Genomic DNA, 25003 nt, shown 5'->3' on the forward strand with positions numbered 1-25003 from the left:
TTCTCGTACTGGTATTACAATCAATCGAAAGTGAAAATAGATTTCTCGATGGGAAATTGATGGCGAAAAGTACATACTTACCCGCGAGAAGATGTTTATTTAGTACCTAGACAATCTTCGAACCGACGATTTGGGCGTCAAAGACATCGGCGATATGTTTTTCACCACGAGTTGCCGTCTCCAGTGTGCCTTTATTGTATATAGTCAATTTTCATTCTTCTGGCAACAGGGTATGCGGCAAAGGGAGCAACGAAATATCGCTTGCAACAACACAAAAGCATGGAAATGGCAGATTTCTTTTTCGCCATGTCTTCTTTTGTCATAACTCTTCTTCAGTTGGAAATAGAGTTTTTTCTTTTCTTTCAACGTTCGCGTATACTCGTAGTCGTACCTACGCTCGAGATTGTAGCGAAAAATCGCGTACAATTGAGCTCGCTTTTCTTCTCGGGTTTCTCCTTCTTTTTTTTCTTGCCCCATCTTGTCGTTCTTTTCGCTTACTTTAGTATTAGCGGACCTTATGAATACAAATGGCTCGTCGACTCGTTTGGGTTATCTTTTTTTCGTCGTGTATGTTCATTTGCTGTATGAGTAGGTAGGTCAGCCACATCTGCATGTGCATACCGCATAAGCGCAGATACCTATTCGGTTCTTGATAACACTCGTTATATTAAGTATTTTGAGCAAAAATGTGGCCAACTTGCGTATATTTTTACGGATTTCACGTAAAGAATGAAGAACGCAAGACGATGTTTCAGTCTCTCTTCTGGTCTACATTTTGTCTAGAGCAGTTGACCAAAAAGGTCGAATGTCCAGTTTGAGCGTTTCGATGCATTATTACTCGTAGAAAAAAAAATGCTACCATTTCCTTATAAGCGAGAGTGCAGGGGCATATTTTGCGAAATTAAAATACGTTCGTAGGTATCCGGTGCGCTGTTACAGAGGTACCAACGAGTTGGCTTTTTGCGCCAGCCAGCAATTAAAACAAGAGGAGATTTCAATTAATTTGAAAATTTTCATCGCCTCGTTCCGAATTAATACCTACGTATACCATACTCGCGCACGTATTTGTACACAGGTTTTTTTTTCTCGTCCCAGCCGAGCGTTATGCGAAAAGGATTCCGCGGTGTACTTTAATTAAAAGATCATGAACGAGAAAAAAAAAGGAACCGAATGCCGCGATTACCGCGGCAAATATTAATTAAAAATTACGACCGACATATAGGTGAAAGTATAAAATGTTATTCGGCCCATGTTCGAGAATTACGTGCATCACGCAATAGGTATACCTGGCACATGGGCTGGTTACAGGGTTCCCTACGTATATTTTTCTGTTCATCTGCCGAGTACCATATACCCCTTTGGATTCGTGAGCCCTACGTCAACGTGCTGGCATGGCAGAGAGCAATGCATACGGGTTTTCCACCTTATAGAGTTCAATATTTGCGTCCGCTCCGCTCCGCGAATCGAAAATACGGCACGAATAGCGTTTAATTAGCCATTCATATAGGTCATTGGCGTGTAAAATTTTCCACCGTATCTGATGTAGACGACCTCGCGTCCTCGTCGCTACTCTCTATTCATCGAAAGCCTTCAAAGAAACGTTGATAATCAGAGTTTAGTCGTTGCTGTTTGTGATTTTTGTTTTAATATGCCGCATATGGGTATTAGGTTTGTATACAAATGTACACAACTACACACGTGTGTTTGCATCAATTCCCCAATATTCCATCTTTTCCTGTTTTATTTTTTTTATTTTTTCAATAGGTTGACTGACTTTTTAATACTATTTCAATGACTTCAGTTGTTTGAAAAAGAAGACTATAGTATCTTCCAGGATTTTAAATTTCCCGACCAACGACCCTTTGAAAAAGAAGAAAGTGTTCCCAGGGACAAAACTAAAGGTTTTGTTGGGGAGGGGGGTGTCACGAATCGCGATTAAAATAAAAAATAAAAATAAGATGGTTAAGTATATATATATATATTTTTTTTTTTGTAAAACACCTCGGATGCACTAGGCGCCGAGGGTTTATTTTTATTATAAAAGAAAAAACAATCTTAATCTTAAGGCTACTAGAGTATAATCAACTATCTAAGTCTAATCTACAGCTTCACCCCAGATTAAGACAAGGGGTGTGAAGATGAATGGGGGGGAAGTGAAACGGATCGTCCACCCTGACCCAGACCCCTAGGCGGTTGCCTAAGGCATGATCTCTGCCACATTCCAGGAGTCTCATTATGCACGCGTACATGTCTGACAGCAAACCATGCCCCCAACCCGTCTCGTAATGAAGTTTGAAGGGGGGAGAAATTTTGCCTAGGGGTGGTCCCAACAAGTTGGGGTCCCTAGTTAAACGGCCATGAGGTACATTGAGATATTTGTGGGGCGGTCAGTGCACTTGCTACTGGCTTCTCACCAACCACCCACATGAAAAGATTGTTATTATGTATATTCTACTACTAAACTAAAGCTATTATACCTAATACAATTTTAAATATCTTGATCCAGGACTGTCTTCAAAACTTGACTTCTGGATGTTTCGGTTACTTCTTTTCTTCGGATATTAATTTTTGTTTGGGAATTTAAAAGAAAAAGATTAAAAATATTTACAAAGAATAACGTTAGGCCTGTGTTTAAGGGCCATATCTAAACAAACTAATTTACACCTGAAATCCTAATTACATTCGTTTACATATATATACAGTGGAACCTTGATAACTCGAAACTCTTCAACTCGAAAACCTCTATTAGCCGAACCAACCTCCATTCCCCTTGAAATCTCCATAACACTCAATGTTAACTTTACTCGGATAAGTCGAAATTGACTACACAAACCAGTCATAACTCGAAGCTAAAATTTTGCCAAAATAGCAAGAAAACCTCTATAAGTCGTACGTTGTCAAGCGTTCACCTCTATAACTCGAATATTTTTCAATTCATACTTTTATCTTTTATGCACTTACATATCTCAGTTGTAACTCCAAGCTAAGCTTTTGCCGAGAATAGTGAGAAAGCCTCTATAACTCAAATATTTCAATTCATACTTCTATCTTTTATGCACTTACATACCTCTAAATTTATTCATTTTGTAAGACCTCTATAACTCGAACTCTCTCAAAATCTTACCTGCATAACTTGAAACTGATTATCTCGAAAACCTCTATAAGCCGAATGAATGGCCATTCCCCTTGGATTTCGAGTTATCGAGGTTCCACTGTATATATAAGGTGGAAAGAGCATATTTATATTTCTTTGGCACTGACCACCTTTTACAAACCAAATACAGTAAAAATTGCTTATTATTATAACGGTTAATGTTATAAATCGCTTTATGTTATTAAAATCATCCGGTCCCGATCTTTTATATCTCATTACATTGAAATTCCATCGGTTATTGTAATTAAAGCATCGGATAATGTTATAATTTTTAAGTAATTTTTAAGTGTTTTCCACATTTTTATGCAATTTTGAAATGTTTTCAACACTTTTTCACCCAGTTTTTGCCTTATTTTTTTGAAATTTCAGATTTTTTTCTGATTGAAATCATTTTTTGATACTTTTTTCATAACTTTTTAAAGTTTCAACCTATTTTCAACACTTTCTCGCAATTTTTGCGAAATTTTAGTTCAATGACTACATATTTAGTAAAAAATTGACCATATAAAAATTTTTGAAAAAAAATCATTTTTTTGTTCAATCGGTTTGTGTTATAAGTCGCTTAATGTTATTAAAATGGGCTGGGACAAACGTTATAACATTAAGCGATTTTTACTGTATAATAATGATATTTATTTACAACTTAAAACTGTAGTCAATTATCGGGATTCAGGTCTTTGTCTGGCAATGGCTCACTATCTTCACAATTGGCTACAGACTCGGACTGTAATTGGAGACTTCTTGAAGAACTTGATTAACGAGTGTCTTACCAGTCTCCAATCCAGTTGATCTCGTCCGCAGCCCTACCTGGGTATAGCCAGCTTCTTAATTTCCAATTCTGAACATTTGGTGATTACATAGATTTTTTAGGGTCATTAGGAAATTTCGCTTTGTAGGTTTGTCATGGTACCGATCTTTGGGGCCATGTACAAGATATAGTTTCTGGTTTTTTTGCCATGAAGTTTGCCTTCCTTTTTGATGTCTATCATATCCCTACCATAGCCCCCTTCTCCTCAAGGCGCCTCTCTCCCCAAATTTATGAGTAATTTGCTTAGAGCTACACCCTTTGGTTACATATAGGTAAGTTGAAATGTTATGATTATTTTTTTGGTTAGTTATCGTTGGCTACTTATATGTACCTTTGTTTTCTAAATTGACAAAATTATTGTTTTATGATTCCTGATCTTCCTCCTTCTCCTACTGAACAGGTCTCAAAAGTTATTTTTTTCACTTCTGTTGGTATCGATTACTTTAGTCCTTTGTATGTCAAATGTTGTGGAAATGTAAAGAAATTGTTCATCGTTATTTTCACTAGTTTAACTGTCTGAGCTATTCATTTGGATTTTGTCAATTTCTTAATTGTTTTTCGTCCTTTTATTGCGGAGAGAAACATGCCCAACAAGATCATTTCTGATAACGCTGCACAAATTGAAAAATTTAAAACATTCATTCATCATGTTTGGAGAGAAATTTTAAGAAAGACTAACAAATTTGTTTCCTTCCTGCTCGAAAATAATATCGAATGGAAGTTTATTCCTGAAAATGCTTCCTGGATGGGTGGTATCTACGAACCTTTGATTTTGTCAGTGAAGAAATGTATCAAAAAATCAGTCTGCTGCATGATTAATTTTGAAAACTTGAAAATGACTTTAAAAGAAATTGAAAATGTATTAAACTCAAGACTGCTAACATATGTGTTTGGTGATCTTTAAGATGACATTACACCAGCTAATTTCAATTGTAATTGAAGTCATATTTCAGTCAATAACGAATTGGGCGTTGTACGAGATCCAAATTATCCAACATTTAGAATTCATGTAAAAATGTTTTACAATTGTTTTGGTCTATTTGGTACATATAAAGATTACCTACTTATTCAATTTGCATAAAAAGGACAATTCTATACAAAGAAATGCTATTTGTTGCGTACCAAATGTCTGAGAACCTGTATTAATAGAAGAGGGCGTTTTGAGGGGAAAATGGAGATAAGGTGTAGTTGATCAGCTTCATAGTAGCAGTCACGGAAATATTCGTTCAGCAAAAGTTAAAATCAAAATGGGTATATAAAATTGTACTCTTTGGAACTTAATTTTAATTAAAGTAAATTTCAAAGTAAAATATTTCGTTTGTTGTTGGGAATGTATGTCGCGAATCACGATTAAAATAAAAAATAAAAATAAGATCTCGATGGTCAAGTATACGTATTTGGTTACATATTGTCATCATCATCATCATCATCATCAACGTCATAGTCTTGAGCGACTGAAAAAGTAAGCGGGTTCTGCGCCAGGAATACGAATTTCACCATCCAATTACCCCAAAATGGGCTGGAAGGCGACAGTGACGTTCTTATCTTGCTCTTTACGTTTGCAGAAACGAGTTTCGTGTTGAATTTTCGGTAGCTGCCTCACCCTCTCCCCTCCATAGCTTCCTCCAATGATGATTTTGCTGAGAACGCCATCCTAAAATAGTAGGTATGTATGATGATACCTTGAGAGTTTCTGGACAGATGAAGCAAAAAAATTTGACTTGAAAGGTAGGCGGGTTCTGCGCCAGGAATACAAGATTGACTGCAAATCAACAGACCCATTCACTCTTGTTTCTTTTATGTTTGGAAAAATAGTGTCCAAGTGGGAAATTTTCGAGCTGAACATTGTTTCCACCTTTTCCCCCCACCCCTCCTCTTATGGTAATTTTTGTTACCAACAAAATATTACGAAATCTAGCCTCTCCCAGGAGAAATTGCCGGGCGCGTTTTGTGTCTTAATACGTACCTACGCAATCGACGATTCGTGGAATTTTCGCGTCCACGACAAAACCGAATCAACAGCGTTTTAATTTTTACCATAATAGCGGGACGACTACTCGTATATGGTAGTGTAGCGGAGTTAGATTAAATTTTATTCAAGATGGCGACCATCAAAAGTACGAGTAAAAGGCAGTTTGTAGACATTTCGCATTCTTCGACAATGAGGCGTTTTACATAATTATATTATATAGGCGGACGTGGCACGGATGGTGCTGGTAAAAGAGGGCCAAATCAAGCATTCGAAATGTAATTACACGACGAACCGCAGCACCGCACCGCACCGCACCCCACCACCTGCCGCGATGCCGTTCGTTTGCGAATCGCGTCTTGAATTTTATTACAGGCTGATTGGCGATTGGCTGGCTGGGCTGCTGGTTTGTCGATGTCGATGTCGATGCTGATGCCTATACAGACGTATATACGATATGCAACGGTAACAACAGTATATAGGTAGTGTAACTTATACGGAATACTAAAACTAACCGACGAGCAAACAAATCACTACCATTTATCGAGTGTGACGTTTGAATAGGTGTTCTCTTTCTGGGCGAGCAGAACCAAGTGCGCTGAGCCGGGTCCAGACGGCAGCCGGCAGCCAAGAAGCAGATTCGATTACCGTTGTTGTATGGTACGGCCATCCACCGCCCCCACTTACCACGCGCATACCGTGTACACATTTCTAATACTAAGTATGATAAAAAATTGCACTTTGCAAACAGTAATATAGCCACAATAAACGAAACGGACTCGCAATACGAGCATTTCTATTTATCTTCGTGCCACTCTATAGGCAGAAACTCGTTTACGAATTGAGAAAATACACAGAGTCGTTACCGTTTAACTTCGAACGTCGAGCGAGGAGTAAAAGTACGAGAAAGAAAAAAAAGTAGGTAGAAGAAGGAAAACAGCTACACGTAGAGAAAGAGAGAAATCTTGCCAGCCCGGCCAATCGTCTCTATATAGTTCGTACAGTTTTGGTATGAAAAACGTCTTTATGTACGTTTTGGCCCGGTTATCTCTCCCTTGTGTCGTGTCGCTACCCGAATAAATTCAATTTTACACATTTTTATTTCCTTTTATTACCTACCGCTGGAATATCGGCCTCGTCCTGCCATCTAGCAAAACGCGTAAGCCATGGTCGCCTCGTCAGTATACAGTCGAGCGTATCTTGTCTCGTCATTTTCGCAGAGAACATTCTAAGCTTATTCGGTTGGATATTCAAATTGTTGCCAGCCAATCTAATTCTTCGATATTGACAAACATAAGGTGCTTAGTGACCTGAAAAGTAAAATTTACACGATCATAGCGCATCTTTGTAATGAATTGACTTTGGTCAAGGTCGTCGTGATGTTGAACGATCACAGAAAAAAATTGAATGAAAATTTACGTGTGGCACATTGACGAATCAAATTTTTAGTGTCACGAGGAAGTAGTTTATGATAAACTTGACAATAATTTTCCTAGGGTTGGTACTCCACCTTTCCCCTTCCATCACCCACATTTCCACATCAATTTTCTATTCAACAAAAACATTTACCATTTCGAATAAACGAAATTAAAATGCGTATATTCATGGGTATGCACAGTGGGGAAGGGGATCATTTCAATGGTGTTTTCAAGTTTTGGAACAAGATAAGGTCTTGAACTCTTATAACCAAAATTTCAGCTGACTAAATTGATTTTTTGTTTTCCCATCTTCAAAATTGATGATTTTTGGTGATTTTTTTTTTTAATGCAGAGTGGAAAATTTTCAAAAATGAGTTCAGGGTCGCATTAAATTCACATTGAGGAGTCCATAATGATTTCAAATGACACGACACTCTAATGAACCGATTGTTGAACGAATAAATAATTGTCACTCGTAAAAATTCTTTTTCAACAACTAAAAGTTTGTTTTTTTTTGAAAAATGTTTTAATTTGAGCTTTATACCCTTGAAAATTTTCATTGAGAAAAAAAAATATAAAAATTGGAACTCTGCTTTTTAAAAACAATCGCCACAGTCGGGGAGCCCGCTAAAGGATATATTGTAACCCTCCCACCCGGTCGATCCTCCGGGACAACTAAAAAGTGGCCCTAATACCTACAAAATGGCGGCCATTTTGATTGACAGGTCAGCCGAAATCGCAGATTTTGCGTTCTAACATCAGACTTGCACGAAATTTTTCAAACCGTACAAAGGTAGATCGAAAGATAAGGCAAAAATTTATCACCTGTCAAAATTTCAAGTGCTAAAGTGCGTTTTTCGATTTTTGGTGAATTTATGAAAATCTTTAGGCCAAAAATGAAGGGAAAAATCGAAATTTTACCTAATTGACCAAGAAAGCTGAAATTCAGGATATACCCTATTTTGAACATGCCAAATCGATTGGAAACGGTTTCGAACCGTTTTGAGCAGTTCTGGAGCAGCCAGCAGATTTTTGGGACTCGAAATTCTCACAAAATTTCATCAAATGGAGTTGGAAAGGCCGAAATTCATTTTTGGAACTGATTTTAATACGCTACGAAGTCGACTTCTGGTGGATTTCAAGTCGTTTTGGGGCCTCCAGCGACTTTTTGAAAATTACTGGAGCCTCCAGTAGATTTTTTAAACTTGAAATTTCCCCAAATTTTCCTCAAACGGAGATGGAGAGCCGAAATTTACTCTGCACTCCAATTTTAACACCTTCTGAAGACGAATTCAGGTGGATTCAAGTCATTTTGGAGCCTCCAGCGACTTTTTGAAAATTACTGGAGCCTCCAGTAGTTTTTTGAAAGTCGAAATTTCCCCAAAATTTCATCAAGTGGAGATGGAAAGTCGAAATTCATTCTGCAAACTAATTTCAATACGCTACCAAGTCGACTGCTGGTGGATTTCAAGTTGGTTTGGATCCTCCAGCGACTTTTTGAAATTTACTGGAGCCTCCAGTAGTTTTTTGAAACTCGAAATTTCCACAAAACTTCATCAAGCGGAGATGGAAAGTCGAAATTGATTCTGCAAACTAATTTCAATAAGTACGCCACGAATTCGACAGCTGGTGGATTTCAAGTCGTTTTGGAGCCTCCAGCAACTTTTTGAAAATTACTGGAGCCACCAGTAGATTTTTTAAACTTGAAATTTCCCCAAATTTTCATCAAACGGAGAAGGAAAGCCGAAATTTACTCTGCACTCCAATTTTAACACCCTCTGAAGACGAATTCAGGTGGATTCATGTCATTTTGAAGCCTCCAGCAACTTTTTGAAACTCGAAATTTCCCTAAAATTTCATCAAACGGAGATGGAAAATCGAAATTCATAGCGCAGTCGTTTGCTGGTGGATTTCAAGTCGTTTTAGAGTCTCTAGCGACTTTTTGAAAGGTCGCATGGCGTTTTTGGAAAATTGAAATTTACAAAAAGTAGCTGGAAGTTTCAAAACCATTTGAAAACACGACGTAGTCGACTTCATATCGTATTGAAATCAGTTTGCGAAGTGAATTTCATTTTGCCAACTCCATTTGGTGAAATGTTGCGGTAATTTCAAGTTTCAAAAGTCTACTGGAGGCTCCAGTAATTTTCAAAAGGTCACTGGAGGCTCCAAAATGACTTGAACTCACCTGAAGTCGTCTTCAGGAGGTGTTAAAATTGGAGTGTGGAGTAAATTTCAGCTTTCCATCTCCATTTGATGAAATTTTGTGAAAATTTAAAGTTTCAAGAATCTGCTGGCGGCTCCAGGAATTTTCAAAAAGCTGCTTGAGGCTCCAAAATGACTTGAAATTTACCTGCAGTACTTCGTTGTGCATTGAAATCAATTTGCAGAATAAATTTCAGCTTTCCAGCTTCATTTTGATGAAATTTTGTGGGAATTTTCGAGTTTCAAAAATCTGCTCGAGGCTCCAGAACTGCTCAAAATGGTTTGAAACCGTTTCCAATCGATTTGGCAGGTCGAAAAATAGGGTATATCTTAAATTTCAGCTTTCTTGGTCAATTTGGTAAAATTTCGATTTTTTCCTTCATTTTTGGCCTGAATTTGATTTTCAAAAATTCACCAAAAATCGAAAAACGCACTCCAGCATTTGAAATTTTGACAGGTGATAAAGTTTTGCCCGATCTTTCGATCTACTTTTGTACGGTTTGAAAAATTTTTTTGCAAGTCCCATGTTGGAACGCAAAATCTGCGATTTCAGCTGACCTGTCAGCCATAATGGCCGCCATTTTGTAAGTAGGGCCACTTTTTTTTTTTAGTACAAGGGCTAGAAATGTTCCTTAGGATTCCCCCTTTAAGAAAAAAGTCATGCCGGAGGATCGACGGGGGGATTCAATAGATCCTTAAGCGGGCTCCCCGACTACCAGTGGCACTGAAAATTGACACTGCGTTCCAGTCTCACTTTGACGCGGTGTCAAATACCGGTACCAAATTGCCAAAGGTGCCCATACTGATGGGTTCTTTTTATCGAAATGTCTCGATGGTTGTTCGACGAGATGGCTGGAGCGTTTAAACGGCTGAAGCTGTTAGGAGGCTCTATGTACCTCTACCTACGCTATACAGATACTACCTATAAACGGATACATAAAGAAATACGAATACGACGACGAGACGAGTCTATACGCAAACCCATCGTTTTTCCTTAATTCGGAGACGAGCTTTAAATTAAACGTATCGATGAAACGTGGCAGCCAAATCCGCCATACACAATTTACTCCATCGAACGTAAAACGGTTTATTTATTTTACTTTTTTTCTCTCTCTTTTTTTTCGTTCGCCCCGATACGACGAAAATAAGTGAGAGAAAGCAAAGCGTACACAGAGCTACGGATACGGGGACAAAAGGTGCGGAAAACTGGATAACATTTTATAACATGGTTTCGCTTTGGAATTGGATTTCGATTTACAATCCGCATCCGCCATACTTGGAATAATACACGTTGAAAAGCGTGCAGATATACGCGTTCTATACGGTATAGGTGAGGTTTGTACGAAAAAACACCAGCGTCGAAGTCGAAGAGAGAGCTGAAGAAAAAGGCGCGAAAAAAAGAGAAAAACGATGCGAGCGAGTGAAAGGAGAGAGAGAAAAAAAAGCGAAGAAATAATAATAATAATAGATGTACATTACGCAAATAGAAATAGGTTTTTGTACTTTACACTGTTGGAACGTGAGTAGCATTAGTGAACATCAAAGAGAAATAAATAAAACGCTCTTTCGTATCAAATTTTTCCTCTTCAACTTTTCTACATACAATATACCTACCTACCTACCTACGTGTTTGTCGTCGTAATACACACATACTCGTAGGTATAGTGTAACACAACTGTAACGACGTACACGTAGTTATTAGTTACGTACTTATAACTAATGTGTCGAATGTATCTGTGTCTCGACGAGCAACCTCTCCAGCTCCACTCACCTACACGTGTGTGGTGTAGTGGTGTCGTTTGGAGCTTGAAATTTTATAATTACTCGTACTCGTTCTCGTACAACAACAACTCCAACTCGAAAACCTAATACAGCTCGCGAATAACCGACCACCATCCGACGAAGAGAAAGTTAGCAGAGCTCAGCAGCCCCGAAAGTTGCGGCGTGTTACGATTGTAATTAAAACTGTCACGAGCCTCTTCGTAGTACGAGTAATAATGGTCAATGTTGTTGGTACATTTTCTCAACGTGCAATGTTTTCACGTCAGCGTTCATTATTATAGCTTTACTCGTAGTATGGTACTGTAGAATACGAGTAACTATGGAAAACGTGCGTTTCTGTCTGACGTCGTCGTCGTCGTCGTCACCGCAGCAGCCTGCCTCTCATGTACGTACCTACTTGGTCTTGGAGGGTATAATAATTTTCTCAATTTTCTGCCGAGCGAACTGTACAGTGTATACAAAAGGGGTAGGTTGTGTGCACGATAAGATAAATTCTGTTGTCGGCTAAACGAGTTAGTCTACATCTAACCTAACTTTACTGCGTATTGTTCGCTATGCAAAAAAATTTTTCCCTAATATTTGAACGATATTGGACGCGCGAAGGGGGTTGAAAATGGCGAAGCTGCGCCGCAAAATGTTATATTTTCTAGCGTTGTACTTGTATATGTATGTGGCGAGAGATTATGCGCCGGCAATTCTTTATATTATTATAAAGACGAGCGTGTGCGAGTATGTGCGAAATACGAGTATTATCGTAGTACGTGAAGCACGATGAAGCATATATCGCAAATTTCGTTCGCCTAATGGGTGTTGCGGGCTGGATATATATACGAGTATGAAAATGAGAATGAAGCATAGTATGGGGGTTGGGTACGAGTACATATTTCGTATTGCGTATATTACACCGTGTCAAGTATTTGTACCTGCGTAAGAGATGTCTCTCTTGTCGCTACATAATTCGTATCTATACTTTAGGGTACGTTACGACGAGAGGAGGAAAGAAATATTCCACCACAGGTCTATCTGTAGTTTTTTTTTTTTTGAAAGAAAAAACAATATTTGAAATGTTGAAATTCTGTTGTTCAAGTTATCTCAGCTCTTTTCTAAATCGAATTCATACTCTCGAAAATGTTGGAATCGACCTGTTGAGCGTGATTGATTGTTTGAAGATCGAATTAAGTATGTATGCTAACGTAAATGTTGGGGCAGTTTGTCATTTTTCTTTTTTGATAATTTTTTTTCCAAAACCAGGGACAACAATTACATTTGCTAATCCTCGAAATAATATGCTAAGTTATTCACCCCGAAGGATTTGCTTTTAAACCTTTGATAATGGCCTGAAATTATTAAAATGGAAGCAACATTTCACGAAAAAATCTTGTTTAAAGTTGTTTCAGCATTAGTTAAAGAATACCTACTGCCTACATAAATGTGGGACACAAATCATATTTACGTGTCATTTTTAAATTTTTTTCTTTCCTTCGGGCCCCTGTGGTCAGGGTCGAAACTATAAGCATTCTCTTTGGAGGGGTGTGGTGGGGAGAGGGGGGTCGACCAAAAATTTTCCGACTGATATGAGAAAAACATACCAATATTTCTGAATGAAAAGGTATGTTTTTTAATGTAAAATAGAAGGTGAGAAGACGACTTTTGTCAATTGGTTTAATATGTAGGTATTATACCTACTAATTGGGTTATAGATGTTCATAGTTTATTATGTCTCATAAAAAATTTTGGTTTTCCATTTTTTAATTTTTAGAAGCCTCAAACATGAAATTTCCTAATTTCAAAAAAAAAAAAAAAAGAATAGACCAAGCGTAGCGAAGGCAAAAGCTTTTGAAATGCTAATTTTGGTGAGTGACAGAACCATGTTTTTTTATGAGTAGAGAGGAGGTTGATTTTTGAAAATGTCAAAATTTGAATAAATTTTTTTTAGAATTGCAGCTTCAAAAAAAAAAACAAAAAGCAAAAAGGCTCGAACGAAGTGAGGGCAAAAGATCTCAAAATTTCGTATTGCGAGAAGTAAAAAACGGGTTTTGTTTGTGTGAAGAGTGTATTTAGCCAAATTTTTGTAAAAAATGATGGATATTGCGGTAGACCCAACTTTGGATAAAAAGGTCGGAGGTCAAAAATTGATAGTTCTCGACGTTTTGAGCTCAAACTAAACGATTCCCGGTGTGTCAGATTTTATATATTCATTTATATACATTTATACCTAGTCTGAAATCGATAGATAGGTAATAGGTACCTATTTAAAAGAGAAAAAGATGAAGGAAATAAAACAATCAGATGCGTATGAATATAATATTATGTACTAGTATACTATTCACAGATGATTTTACTATCATCGTAACTACTTAGAAGATCCTTGTCTAGGAGAACTGAATGGCGTAGGTACTAGGATTACTACTGTTATTCGAGGAGATCAAATGTCCAGGGCCAGGGCTATCACATCCTCCACTGCTCAAACTGCGTTTCTGTAATTTGAGAGAAAAAACACAATCGTGGTCACATTTTCAATCTAGAAAATATACACATCGAATAAATGAAGAGGAGGGGGGAGAGAAAACAAACAGAGGCAGAAAGAGAGAAAAGGCAAAGGTAGAAAAAATACTCGAGTGTATGAGTAAACTTTGAATTTTGAAACTGTCTCATAGAAAAATTTCACAACACCCATGGCAATCATTGCCCATGTTCCTCACAAAAAAATCAAAATTCAAAAAATACAAAAAATGAACGAATTTTTATGTTTTTTGTCGTGAGTGTAATTTTTATCAACTTTTTCATGAAATACGTCCGAAAGAGGTCAAAATAAGACAACTGAATAAATTTAAACTTTTTTTAATATTTGAAACTGAAAATTGAATTTTTTCGAATTTTGATTTTTTTGTGAGGAGTTCATTTCATCGAGTGAACGGGGTTTTTCAACTTTTTCAACAGATACGTAAAAATAGGGGTAAAATGGGTCAACTTCACCTATCAAAACTTTTTTTCATGTTTTAAATCAAGAAATCGCGTTTTTTCGCAAACTTTACATTTTTTAAAATCAACTTTGCAACATGTTACTATCCCAATTTTTTAATATGTTGTTCAGCATAAACAGTTGTCCACAATGTATTTTTTTCAGAATTTTTGAGAGTCGGAACGATATGAAAACTACGTTCTGAAACATTTCGAGCAAATTTTTCGTACGAAAAAAAGTGGCAACACTGATTTTTATGATATCTCCAAAAAGCCTTTCAAAACCCCTAACTATTGGAAAAAGTTCCACTTCGGTAGGTATCGCGGTTATCGAGTAATCCACTGCTGAACTGAAATTGATGATATTTTAGTTTCACAGAAAACTTTGACACCCCCTGGCTGCCTTTAAAAATGGGCTAGAGGGCTTCGATTTGCGCCATTGGTCATCCCTTCGGAAGTTCTTTCGACAGGAAAAATTTCAAATAAATCGCCGAACCCCCACCACTTCTTGGTCCAGTTGACGTGGAATGACCCCTGCACGTTCTCAACTGTTATGAAGGAATATGAGATAAAAGGAGTCTGCATCAAAATCCCCCCCCCCCGCTAACTCCCGCCATAGGATCGCTTTCCATCTCTGAACCACATTTTCTTAAAAATCTGCCCTCGATGCCTCGATTTTTATGCCTCGATTTTTGTGCCTCCCTTTTACAAGTCTAGCGACACGACTGCTTGGAAGCAGGTGGAGCTTCCGGCTCCTTACTTGAATGTGACTTTGTTTTTGACGTTTCGAACTAACAGCTTTTGCATTATATGTAAGTACGTGCAGTAGTGACTTACCTACTGTTGTTGCTTCAACTTAGTGACTTCTTCATCGTTCAGAATTCGCATGTTCAGGGTTTGATTTGTTGGAATGCACGTTAGGGTAACATTATTTGCGGATTTATCGATTGTTTTTTTCTGAAATAAGACGTGCGTCGTATTAATACCATATTGTTGAGAAAATTACCAGCAAACATATTGAATAAATGCATACTAATTTCCCGTAAGTCGATAAAGCTTTTATTGCATGGCCGTAGCAATAAAGTACCGATATTTTACCATTTTCCTCGGATTGACTCCCCGCAGATCTTTGAATTAACGACTCGAGTGGCGGATTATTGAAGTCTTTGTTCTGCTTGAGCAAAAGTCATAAATAATCAGTTAGACCTGATGATGAGTTTTCTTTATCTTACTACATATGAGGAGCTCGGTATCGAAATGAGACAAATACCATAGGGTTTGATTCTGAGGAAATCGATGTTTTTTTTTAAAACAATGTATCTACACCTTTGTAAAGGCGAGGAGTATTTGGCAAATTGTAACGGTGATGGGTACTGCATGAATAAAAAAAAATCCGAAAAACATCCATCTACCACCGCCCTCACCGCTGACAAATCGGACCTAAAAATGCACTTGTCTGATTTTGAAACCAAGATGAAGATAATTTGAAAGTGTAGATGTCTAGATGCGTTCATTTCTGAAGTCCATTACTTTCAAAATAGCGCATAAAAGGGTAAAAAAAAGGCCTTCGAAGTTTTGCCTTAGTTTCAACATGAGACACAAACTGTCATCTTAGTTTCAAAATCAAGAATCAACGTCCAATTCAATTTCTGTGGAAATGGCGTTTGTCTCACTTTGATACCAACTTCCTTATATTGTACCTATTTACCTTCTTACTGGTGGATAGTAATTTAGTGGGATACTTACTGAGATTACATCGTACGTATCAGCAATTGTTTTGCCTAATTTACTTTCGACCTTCACAACGAGGTAAGAAGGTTCATTTTCCTTTGCTTCGAATAAACACAGTTCATTTGCATCAATAATTCTTATTCCATCCATTTCACCTATGGCAAAGTGCATCTTGTTCTGAAATACGTATGTACCTTAGACATTACACAATACACAAAAGTTATGGTAAAAGTCTTCATTTCTTTTCACCCGAGGAGTTGACATTATTTTTCGATGTTTTAACATGTTTTGACATTAATTTTTCTGCTAATAGGTTGGAAAAGCGCAATTCATTTGAAATGCCTTCTCTTTTTGGACAATTTAGTCTGCTCCCCCCCCCCTCCGGCAAGGTACATCAAGACATTTAGGTAAATTTGTTACGTGAACTGATTCAGTTTGGCTACTACGTACTCGTGTGCACCAAATGGAGTATGCATCTTTGAAACTCTCAAACAGGACAAAGGTGCCATTGGTGGTTGCAACCACTGCGAGTGGATTTATTACTTCTTCGTTGTTGTCATCATTTGCCATTTTGTAAGCATTGGCTGCATTTTTTAATTGCTGAAATTGAAAATGATTATAATTGTATGTAGGCCTATATAATAGCCGTTAGTGGGAAAACGTGGAATTTATTATTTTACATTTCTACACCCAAAAAAAAAAAAAAAAGTGCAGTAATAATACATACCAATTCTACTGCAACTTCCTCACATAAGGGTGATTTACATTTCGGAAAGTACAAAACTCTAAGTGAATTTCGTTGTTCTAAAAATATAAAGGACACGAATATGTACATTAGTTGGATAAGTATTCGAATTCGACAATTGATTATGCAATTAGGTAAATATAGGGAATCTTCGATGGGTGTCTATCTCCAAACTTCTTATAGGTTACCTATACATATGTGGAGAGCATAGAGTCGAAAAGGGGAGCCCTGCAATTGCGTCAAATAGTCGAAATCGTGTACCCGGAACTAAAAACTTGATTTTTGTGATAAATATGTAAAAATTTTGATTAGAAATCTTGAAAAGTTCAAATACAAAAATTAAAAAATTTTGTGGTAGGTATAAAGCCTTGAAAAATTTATTTTTCAAAAGGTTTGAGTTTCCAGTGATGAAAATTTGTAATTTTGTACAATAAAAATTTTGTGATGAAAATTTGAAATGTTGTTCCATAAAATTGAATTTATTGTGATGAGAAAAATTTTAAATCAAAGCCTTTTGTGATAAAAAAATTGAAATTTGAGTGAGCCTTGTTGAGAAACTGAATTTTTCAAATCAAAGGTAAAAAATGTATGATGAAAATTAAAAATTCAACTTTTGTGGTGATTTTTGTGGTGAAAATTGATTCTAAATCAAGTTTTTTTTGTTATTGAAAAAATCGAGTTTATTATGGTGAAAAATTGAATAAATTTGCTTCAAAAATATTTGGTAGGTAAATCCCTTCGACTAAAATTTCAGCTGCTCTAGTTGATGGTGAGGAGAAATAACGATTTTTAGAATTCGCAGATTACTATACTTAAACGAAATAAAATAATTTTAAAAATTCCTGTTTTCGACTGGAAGCACGAAGCAGGCCAATGATGGCACGGTACATCCGGTATCAATTCTGAAGTTCTTACGTTGGAGAGATATAGCAATTTTCTAAATTGATTTACATCTCCTATGTAAGACGGTAGGTATTTCATGTACAAAAAAAATCATAAATTCATCAAAAATCAAAAAATCAACTCGAGCAGCTGAAAATTAGGGGATAAAGGTTTGCTGAGGCCTTCTTCCAAACTACTCATCTACGTTCCACTCCAATCGGAGATTCCCTGGGTGGGGGTGAGGTTTCCCTTGTAAGGAACCACGCATACAAGCAGATAGATAAATAGATAGATAATACAACCTCTAACGGAATACATACTTTCTGTATCAGCCTTTACACTTGTTTGTAATTCACATATTTCTTTTTCGTCCATTGTGGTTAAAAGTGGTTCGTTTAGTCCTAGCATCAGTATTTTTATCACTTTTGGTTTTTCATCTGCGTGGTATTCTTCATTCAAAAGTTTTATCGCTTCTTCTTCCTCATCAAGTAACATTTCCGGATGAGCTCCGAGGTATCGAAATTTTAGAAGATCTTCCACAGTTTCGAAGAAGAATTCGTTTGATATTTCGAGTTTTTTCAGCTGCATTTTTAAATTCAATATTTTTTGGTTTTCTATGTTCAGTAATAAGATTGTCCAATATTCTTTGGGATAATGTTTGGGAATTCGAGCACCAGCCCAACTAGGCCAACACTCTGCAAACAGCGATTCGACCCACTCTGCTATATTTATCGTGGACTGGTATAACAAACGCAGCTTTTTCTCTTCGAGGGTACGCTTTTTTTCTTCACGCTGAAAATATTCGAAATCGGAGGTTAAACACGTTACCTCAATATTATGCCGATTATACACGCATATAATTACGTTGCCATAATATCTAGTATCTAATACTTATGTTGGTTTACAAGTAGGTATATGTACTTACAACTTTGCTTTCAAAGAACTCATGTACTTGTCTCAATTGAAAGGGGGTCAACTTATCAAGAGTTTTTCCGCCGCAGCCAATTTTACGCAAGAATGGCTCCAAGATTCTAGTTTCCTGAAAATAAACAATGGATGAGCCTGTACAATCATAAATCCATTTTCTCCCTCTACATCTTCTGTTTTCACAAGGTACGCTGCCCAAAACAATGAATTTCTATTCAAGCTTTCTTGTCAATGGATATGAAACGAAGGAAGCTCAGGAAGTAGGCAATGTTTTTGAATGGATGGGTTTCTAAATTATGTAGGTAGATACATGTACCTACTTACCGTTTCAGCTGATGGAGACCCATTGTTTTTGCCTGATTTACTTTCAACCTTTACAACGAGGTGAGAAGGTTCATTTTCCTTTACTTCGAATAAAGCCAGTTCATTGGCATCAATAATTCTTATTCCATCCATTTCATCAATGGCAAACTCCATCTCGTGCTGAAATACAGTGTGTACCTTAGACATTACACAATACACAAAAGTATTTTTCAAAATTTGTAAATAATCAACGAAAGGAAATAGCTTTTCTACATGATTAAGAATAAAAGTCTTCATTTCTTTTCACCCGTGGAGTTGACATTACTTTTCGATGTTTTATCATGTTAATGTCATTAATTTTTCTGCAAATAGATTGGAAAAGCACAATTCATTTGAAATGCCTTCTCTTTTTGGACAATTTAGTCTTCTCGCGCTCCCCCCTCCAGCTAGGTACATCTAGACATTTAGGTACGTTTGCTACGTACTCGTGTGCACCAAATGGAGTACGCATCTTTGAAACTCTCAAACAGGACAAAGGTGCCGTTGGTGGTTGCAACCACTGCGAGTGGATTTATTACTCCTTCGTTGTTGCCATAATTTGCCATTTTGAAAGCATTGGCTGCGTTTCTTAATTGCTGAAATTGAAAATGATTATGATTGTATGTAGATCTATAATAGCCATTGGTTGAAAAACGTAGAATTTATTATTTTACCTACAACCAAAAAAAAAAAAAAGTGAAATAATAATACATACCAATTTTACCGCATCTTCCTTACATAAGGGTGATTTACATTTCGGAAAGTACAAAACTCTAAGTGAATTTCGTTGTTCTAAAAATATAAAGATACAAATATGTACATTAGTTAGATAAGTACTCAAATTCGACAATTGATTATGGAAGAAGGTAAATATAGGGAATCTTCGATAGGTGTCTGTCTCCAAACTTTTTATCAGTGTTGAAAACCGTTTGGAAGCACCACAACCGCTTTTTTTAGGTAAATTGAAACGGGACCCAGAACCATCAGAACCGTTTCAAAATTTGGAAAAGAGAAGTACCGAAAGAACAACCATATAAAATGATTTTGAAACAATTTAGAACCATTTAGAACCGATTGAGTTTTTTAAGGAAAGAACAACCAGAACAAGAACCAAAACAAGTTTCAAATAAGAAGAACCATCAGAACCCTTTTCAGGAATCGATTCTTTTTGGTCCTCTCATCATTGAAACTTCGTTTTTTTTTACCAAAGTGAAATAAGAATTCATGTTTTTTATGCAAAATAAGCGAGGTAAAGGGGAATTTTTACAAATTTTCAATTTTTTGCCAATTTTTTGCATCTGGAACCATTTGGAACCATTTTTTAATTGGTGGAACAACCAGCACCACCAGCAAAATATCAAAGGAGGAGTAAAAGGAACCACCAGAACCATTTGAGTTTGAGAAGAACTGAGAACCATTTTGGAAGAACAATGTGAAAGGTATCTTTTGGAACCAAAACAAAACCGTTTCAATGCCACAACTGGGAACCTTTTGAGAACCGAAACCAGAACCACTTATTTCCAAAGGTTCTGAAAACCACAACCATCACAACCAATTCAAATCCAAACGGTTCTCAACACTGCTTTTTATAGGTTACATATACATATCGCACCTCGGGAGTAATAAGTTCACATCTCAAAAAAAATTGATTTTGATGTTTTTGCATTTTTGGGCTTTGTATGACCCTCCCCCCTCAACCAAAAATAACACTTTGAGTTGGGTACATTATCTAGATCTTGTAAAAAACGCAAATGGCCTAACTCAAAATCTCAACAACATTGCAAGTTGTTTGGAGTTATAAGGCGACATCTCAAAAAACTCCACCTTTTTTGAGCAAATTTCATACATACAAAGTGTTAACAAACAGTTTTGATTGTTTTGAATGTTTGTCAGTTAGAAATAGTCACAAGGAGTGCATTTTTTATTGGTTTGTACCAAACGGAAAAAATTTTTGAAATTGATCACTTTTCAGAAAAATGAATTTGCACATATAATGAAATTTCAGTTTTTCGAGAAAAACTCAAAAACTAAGCACTCTAGAAAAAAACTAACGTCATTAAGTCGATTGGAAATTTCATTCTCTACAACTTTTGTATCATGGAATTTTTTTTGGACGCTTCCTTTCGCCTCCACATCAACTTTAATGAACGGTTATAACTCAAAATGTTTTCCAAACATTGAAATATTTCCTCTTTAAGATTTTATTTTTCAAATTATTCTTATGCTAAATGAAGGTATTGAAGGTAAGATACCCAATCTTTAAAATGAGATGCTATTCATTCCTCACAATTAATTATAAGTTGATGAAAATAATGTAAGTATCAAGTTTAAAAAAAAAAGAAAATCGCTCTCCTGTAAAATTTCATTTTTTTGAGATGTGACCTTATTACTCCCGAGGTGCGATATGTGGAGAGCATAGAGTCGAAACGGGAGCCCCGCAATTGCGCCAAATAGTCAAAATCGTGTACCCGGAACTGCGCCGGGTGTTCAAAAAAGTAGCTATGCTGACAGTTGTGCCAAGTTTGAGAAAATAAGAAATGAACAAGATATGAATGAATCGTTCAGTCGCACAAGTTATGTATACCCTCCTCTTCGGAATCATCCCTATCCTAATTTAGCAAAAAATAAGTCAAACGCGCAGGAACAAAAATGGTGGCCGGGGGGGGGGGACAGGGGATGACCGAAAATTTTCTGATTAGTACGAGAAAAAATGAGATATCAAGCACACACCCTTCGACCAAAGTTTCAGCTGCTCTAGTTCATGGTGAGGAGAAATAAAGATTTTTCGAATTCGCAGATTACTAATTAGTGTAAATGAAATAAAATAATTTTAAAAATTCCTGTTTCCGACCGGAAGCACAAAGCAGGCCAAAGATGACACGGTACATCCGGTATCAAGTACGGACCTTTTGATCAAAATATGAGCTTCTGAAGTTCTTACGTTGGAGAGATATAGCAATTTTATAAATTGATTTACCTCTCCTATGTAAGACGGTACCTAGGTATTTCATGTGCAAAAAATAAATCATAAATTCATCAAAAATCAAAAAATCAACTCGAGCAGCTGAAAATTAGAGGATAAAGGTTTGCTGAGGCCTTCTTCCGAACTACTTATCTACGTTCCACTCCAATCGGAGATTCCCTGGGTGGGGGTGAGGTTTCCCTTGTAAGGAACCACGCACACAAGCAGATTAATAGATAGATAATACAACCTCTAACGGAATGCATACTTTCTGTATCAGCCATTACATTTGTTTGTAATTCACGTATTTCTTTTTCGTCGTTTGTGGTTGAAAATTGTTCGTTTAGTCCTAGCATCAGTATTTTCATCACTTTTGGTTTTCCATCTTCCTGGTATTGTTCATTCAAAAGTTTTATCGCTTCTTTTTTCTCATTATTTGTCATTAACTTATAAGCTTGGAGATCAGCTTGGAGGTTTCCAAGTTTTAGAAAATATTCCACAGTGTTGACGAAGAATTCGTTTGATATTTCGAGTTTTTTCAGCTGCATTTTTAAATTCAATATTTTTTGGTTTTCTATGTTCAGTAATAAGATTGTCCAATATTCTGTGGGATATTGTTTGGGAATTCGAGCACCAGCCCAACCAGGCCAACACTTTACAAACAGCGATTCGACCCAATCTGCTATATTTATCTTGGACTGGTAGAACAAACGCTGCTTTTTCTCTTCGAGGGTACGCTTTTTTTCTTCACGCTGAAAATATTCGAAATCGGAGGTTGAACACGTTACCTCAATATTATGCCGATTATACACGCATATAATTACGTTGCCATAATATCTAGTATCTAATACTTATGTTGGTTTACAAATGAGTAAGGTAACAACTGATTTGAGACATTTTTTTATTGGCTCGTCCTCACCCTCCCCTCCCATTTTTTTAGGTGCCAGTTTTTTATTTAGTCCGGTTACCAGTTGCCGAAAAAATAGACGCTCGCTATGCTATACCTACTTGGACATTTTCAGTGAAAACGATTTGACGACTGATTACGGATTTAAAATAAAAAATAAGGAAAATAAGCGAGGATGGTTTTTTTTATGCTCAATTTTCCGCGGGTCCATCCCCCTTCCACAAAAATGCTCCAATCGCATTCTAATCATCCGTTTGAAAAAATTCTTGTTGATAAATTGCACGATGTTAAACATTTTTAGTTGTTAGGAAAATTTCATTCAAGTGACAGTTTTTTTCATTGTTTTTCATGTTTTTTTTTTTTTTTTTTTTTTTGATATTTTACGAAGATTTCGCTTTGACAAATCTGTGCTAAATTTCACCAGTTTTTTTTTTTAATTTTGAATTATTTTGACGCTCATTTTAACATTTTTATAACGTTTTAATCGCACCCCCTCCCCTATACGTTTTATTAATTTAGATGTTTTTTGTAAAAATTTCTTTACTGGAGGCTCCAGTAATTTCTAAAAAGTCGTTTTAAGCTCCAGAACGACTTAAAATCTACCTGCAGCTGACTTAGTAGCGTGAATTCCGGATTTCTAACTTCATTTTATGACATTTTGTGGAAATTTGAAGTTTTAAAATTCTGCTGGAGACTTCTTGAACTGTTCAAAACAGTTTGAAACCGTTGGTCATTTTAGTAAAATTTTGATTTTTTCTTATTTTTGGCGTAAATTTGATTTTCAAAAATTTATTAAAAATCAAAAAATGCACTTATAAACGCTTGAAATTTTGGCTGGTGATGAAATTTGGCATGATTTTTCGATCTGACTGTATCCAGTTATCCAGTTCCAAACAATTTCGTGCGAATCCTGTGTCGGAATGCAAAATCTGCGGTTTTGGCGGACCTGCCAATCAAAATTGCTGCCAGTTTATTAATAGGGTCAACTCTCTCTTTTTTGGCAAATTTGCTTTAATATGTTCCTTAGGATGGGGAGGGGTGCAATTATTCCTATTGTCATATGAAGAACTACATAATTCACAACACACCATCGCATCGGTATACATACTTATGCACTACAATCATCACGCTCATAATCGCCATCGCCATAGGATATTCCACCGAGTGATACCCAATTCACGTTAAAGCATTCAAATAGGTATACTTACAACTTTGTTTTCAAAGAACTGCTGTACTCGTCCCAATTCAAAGAGAGTCAACTCCAAAATATCTTTTCCGCCACAGCCAATTTTACGCAAAAATGGCTCCAAGATTCCAGTTTCCTGAAAATAAACAATGGAACAGACAGTTTAAGGTTGGGTATTAATTCATGGAAAAACAGTTGCATTAGATACATTTTACTTACCGTTTCAGCTGATGGAGACCCATCGTTCCCGCTCACTGGTTGAAATGAAATGTAATAGACTGTAATTGTGTATATTATAAATAATTATAAAGTAATATCAAGCAATGGTTCTAATTTAATTTGAAAAATATAAAATTGTAAATATTACCTAATAATGCTGAAACAACACTAAACAGAATTCGACGCTTCATGTTTCTCGCACAACTTCAATTTGGACTGAATACTTATTTCATCAGGCACTTAAAGTCTTGAAAGAATATTATGAGCTTGCTCGTTGAGGAATTCGACTAATCAAATACGTATGTAGATAATACGTACTTATCATAATCTAATGAAATTTCTCAGTAAAAATTAATTTTGCCGAAGTTATTGATCTTCATTTCTTGATCATTAGGTAGGCATACTTGAGTGAGCAATTTTGAAATACATAAAAAGTTATCTACCCAATAATGAATGTTTGAGACAAAAAAATGTTTTAAAAAAAAGTAGGCGGGAAACTTTGGCCGGCTCCAATCCAGGACCCCTAAAGTGACCTGCTTCCTACTGACGGAGTCCCCCTGCGAATATAAAAAGGATACCGAGGAAGGAGACAGTTGGGCAAAGCCCAAGGGGTGAAGGTGGGACAAATACAGGCGAAGCACAATATGAGCGAAGCGAGGGTGCGAGTAGTTCAAGCAAAGCGCATAGCATGAAAAAAGGACATCCATAGGACGTAATTGGGCGAAGCCCAAGGGGGGTGTAGGGGGAAACTAACGCAGGCGAAGCAAAGAAGTGAAGCTAGGGTGCGAGTAGTTCAAGTGCCCTCAAT

General features: G+C 36.6%; 2 protein-coding genes across 5 annotated transcripts in view; one reads left to right on the top strand and one right to left on the bottom strand.

Moving 5' to 3' along the window:
- LOC135838077 (protein eva-1 homolog C) overlaps positions 1-25003 on the top strand; it is a 537512-nt gene that overhangs the window by 250638 nt on the left and 261871 nt on the right. The gene's annotated exons all lie outside the window — the stretch shown is intronic.
- On the bottom strand, positions 13622-24447 carry LOC135838071 (uncharacterized). Of its 3 annotated transcripts, none has more exons than XM_065353607.1 (15): positions 24344-24447; positions 24196-24254; positions 23999-24112; positions 22152-22635; positions 19637-19713; positions 19368-19517; positions 18904-19062; positions 18578-18691; positions 17973-18444; positions 16753-16829; positions 16476-16625; positions 16041-16202; positions 15328-15465; positions 15132-15251; positions 13622-13810 (listed from the first exon to the last, which is right to left on the bottom strand). In XM_065353607.1, the coding sequence occupies exons 1-14, from the start codon at positions 24384-24386 to the stop codon at positions 15132-15134; spliced, it is 2319 nt and encodes a 772-aa protein (XP_065209679.1). In that variant the 5' UTR covers positions 24387-24447; the 3' UTR covers positions 13622-13810. The 3 variants fall into 3 exon arrangements, with proteins under 3 accessions (XP_065209679.1, XP_065209678.1, XP_065209681.1); XM_065353606.1 differs by having other exon boundaries at positions 22134-22635; XM_065353609.1 differs by lacking the exons at positions 13622-13810; positions 15132-15251; positions 15328-15465 and having other exon boundaries at positions 16041-16180; positions 22134-22635.

Source organism: Planococcus citri, chromosome 2, assembly GCF_950023065.1.
Source record: "Planococcus citri chromosome 2, ihPlaCitr1.1, whole genome shotgun sequence".
NCBI classification, from domain to species: domain Eukaryota; kingdom Metazoa; phylum Arthropoda; class Insecta; order Hemiptera; family Pseudococcidae; genus Planococcus; species Planococcus citri.

Excerpts from the sequence above, each read along its gene's own strand:
- LOC135838071 (XM_065353606.1), bottom strand. The coding sequence starts at position 24,386 with ATGAAGCGTCGAATTCTGTTTAGTGTTGTTTCAGCATTATTAG. Across the intron at positions 18,692-18,903 it reads GGTCTCCATCAGCTGAAACG|GAAACTAGAATCTTGGAGCC; the intron begins GTAAGTAGGTAC and ends GTTTATTTTCAG. Across the intron at positions 18,445-18,577 it reads AGTTCTTTGAAAGCAAAGTT|CGTGAAGAAAAAAAGCGTAC; the intron begins GTAAGTACATAT and ends GAATATTTTCAG.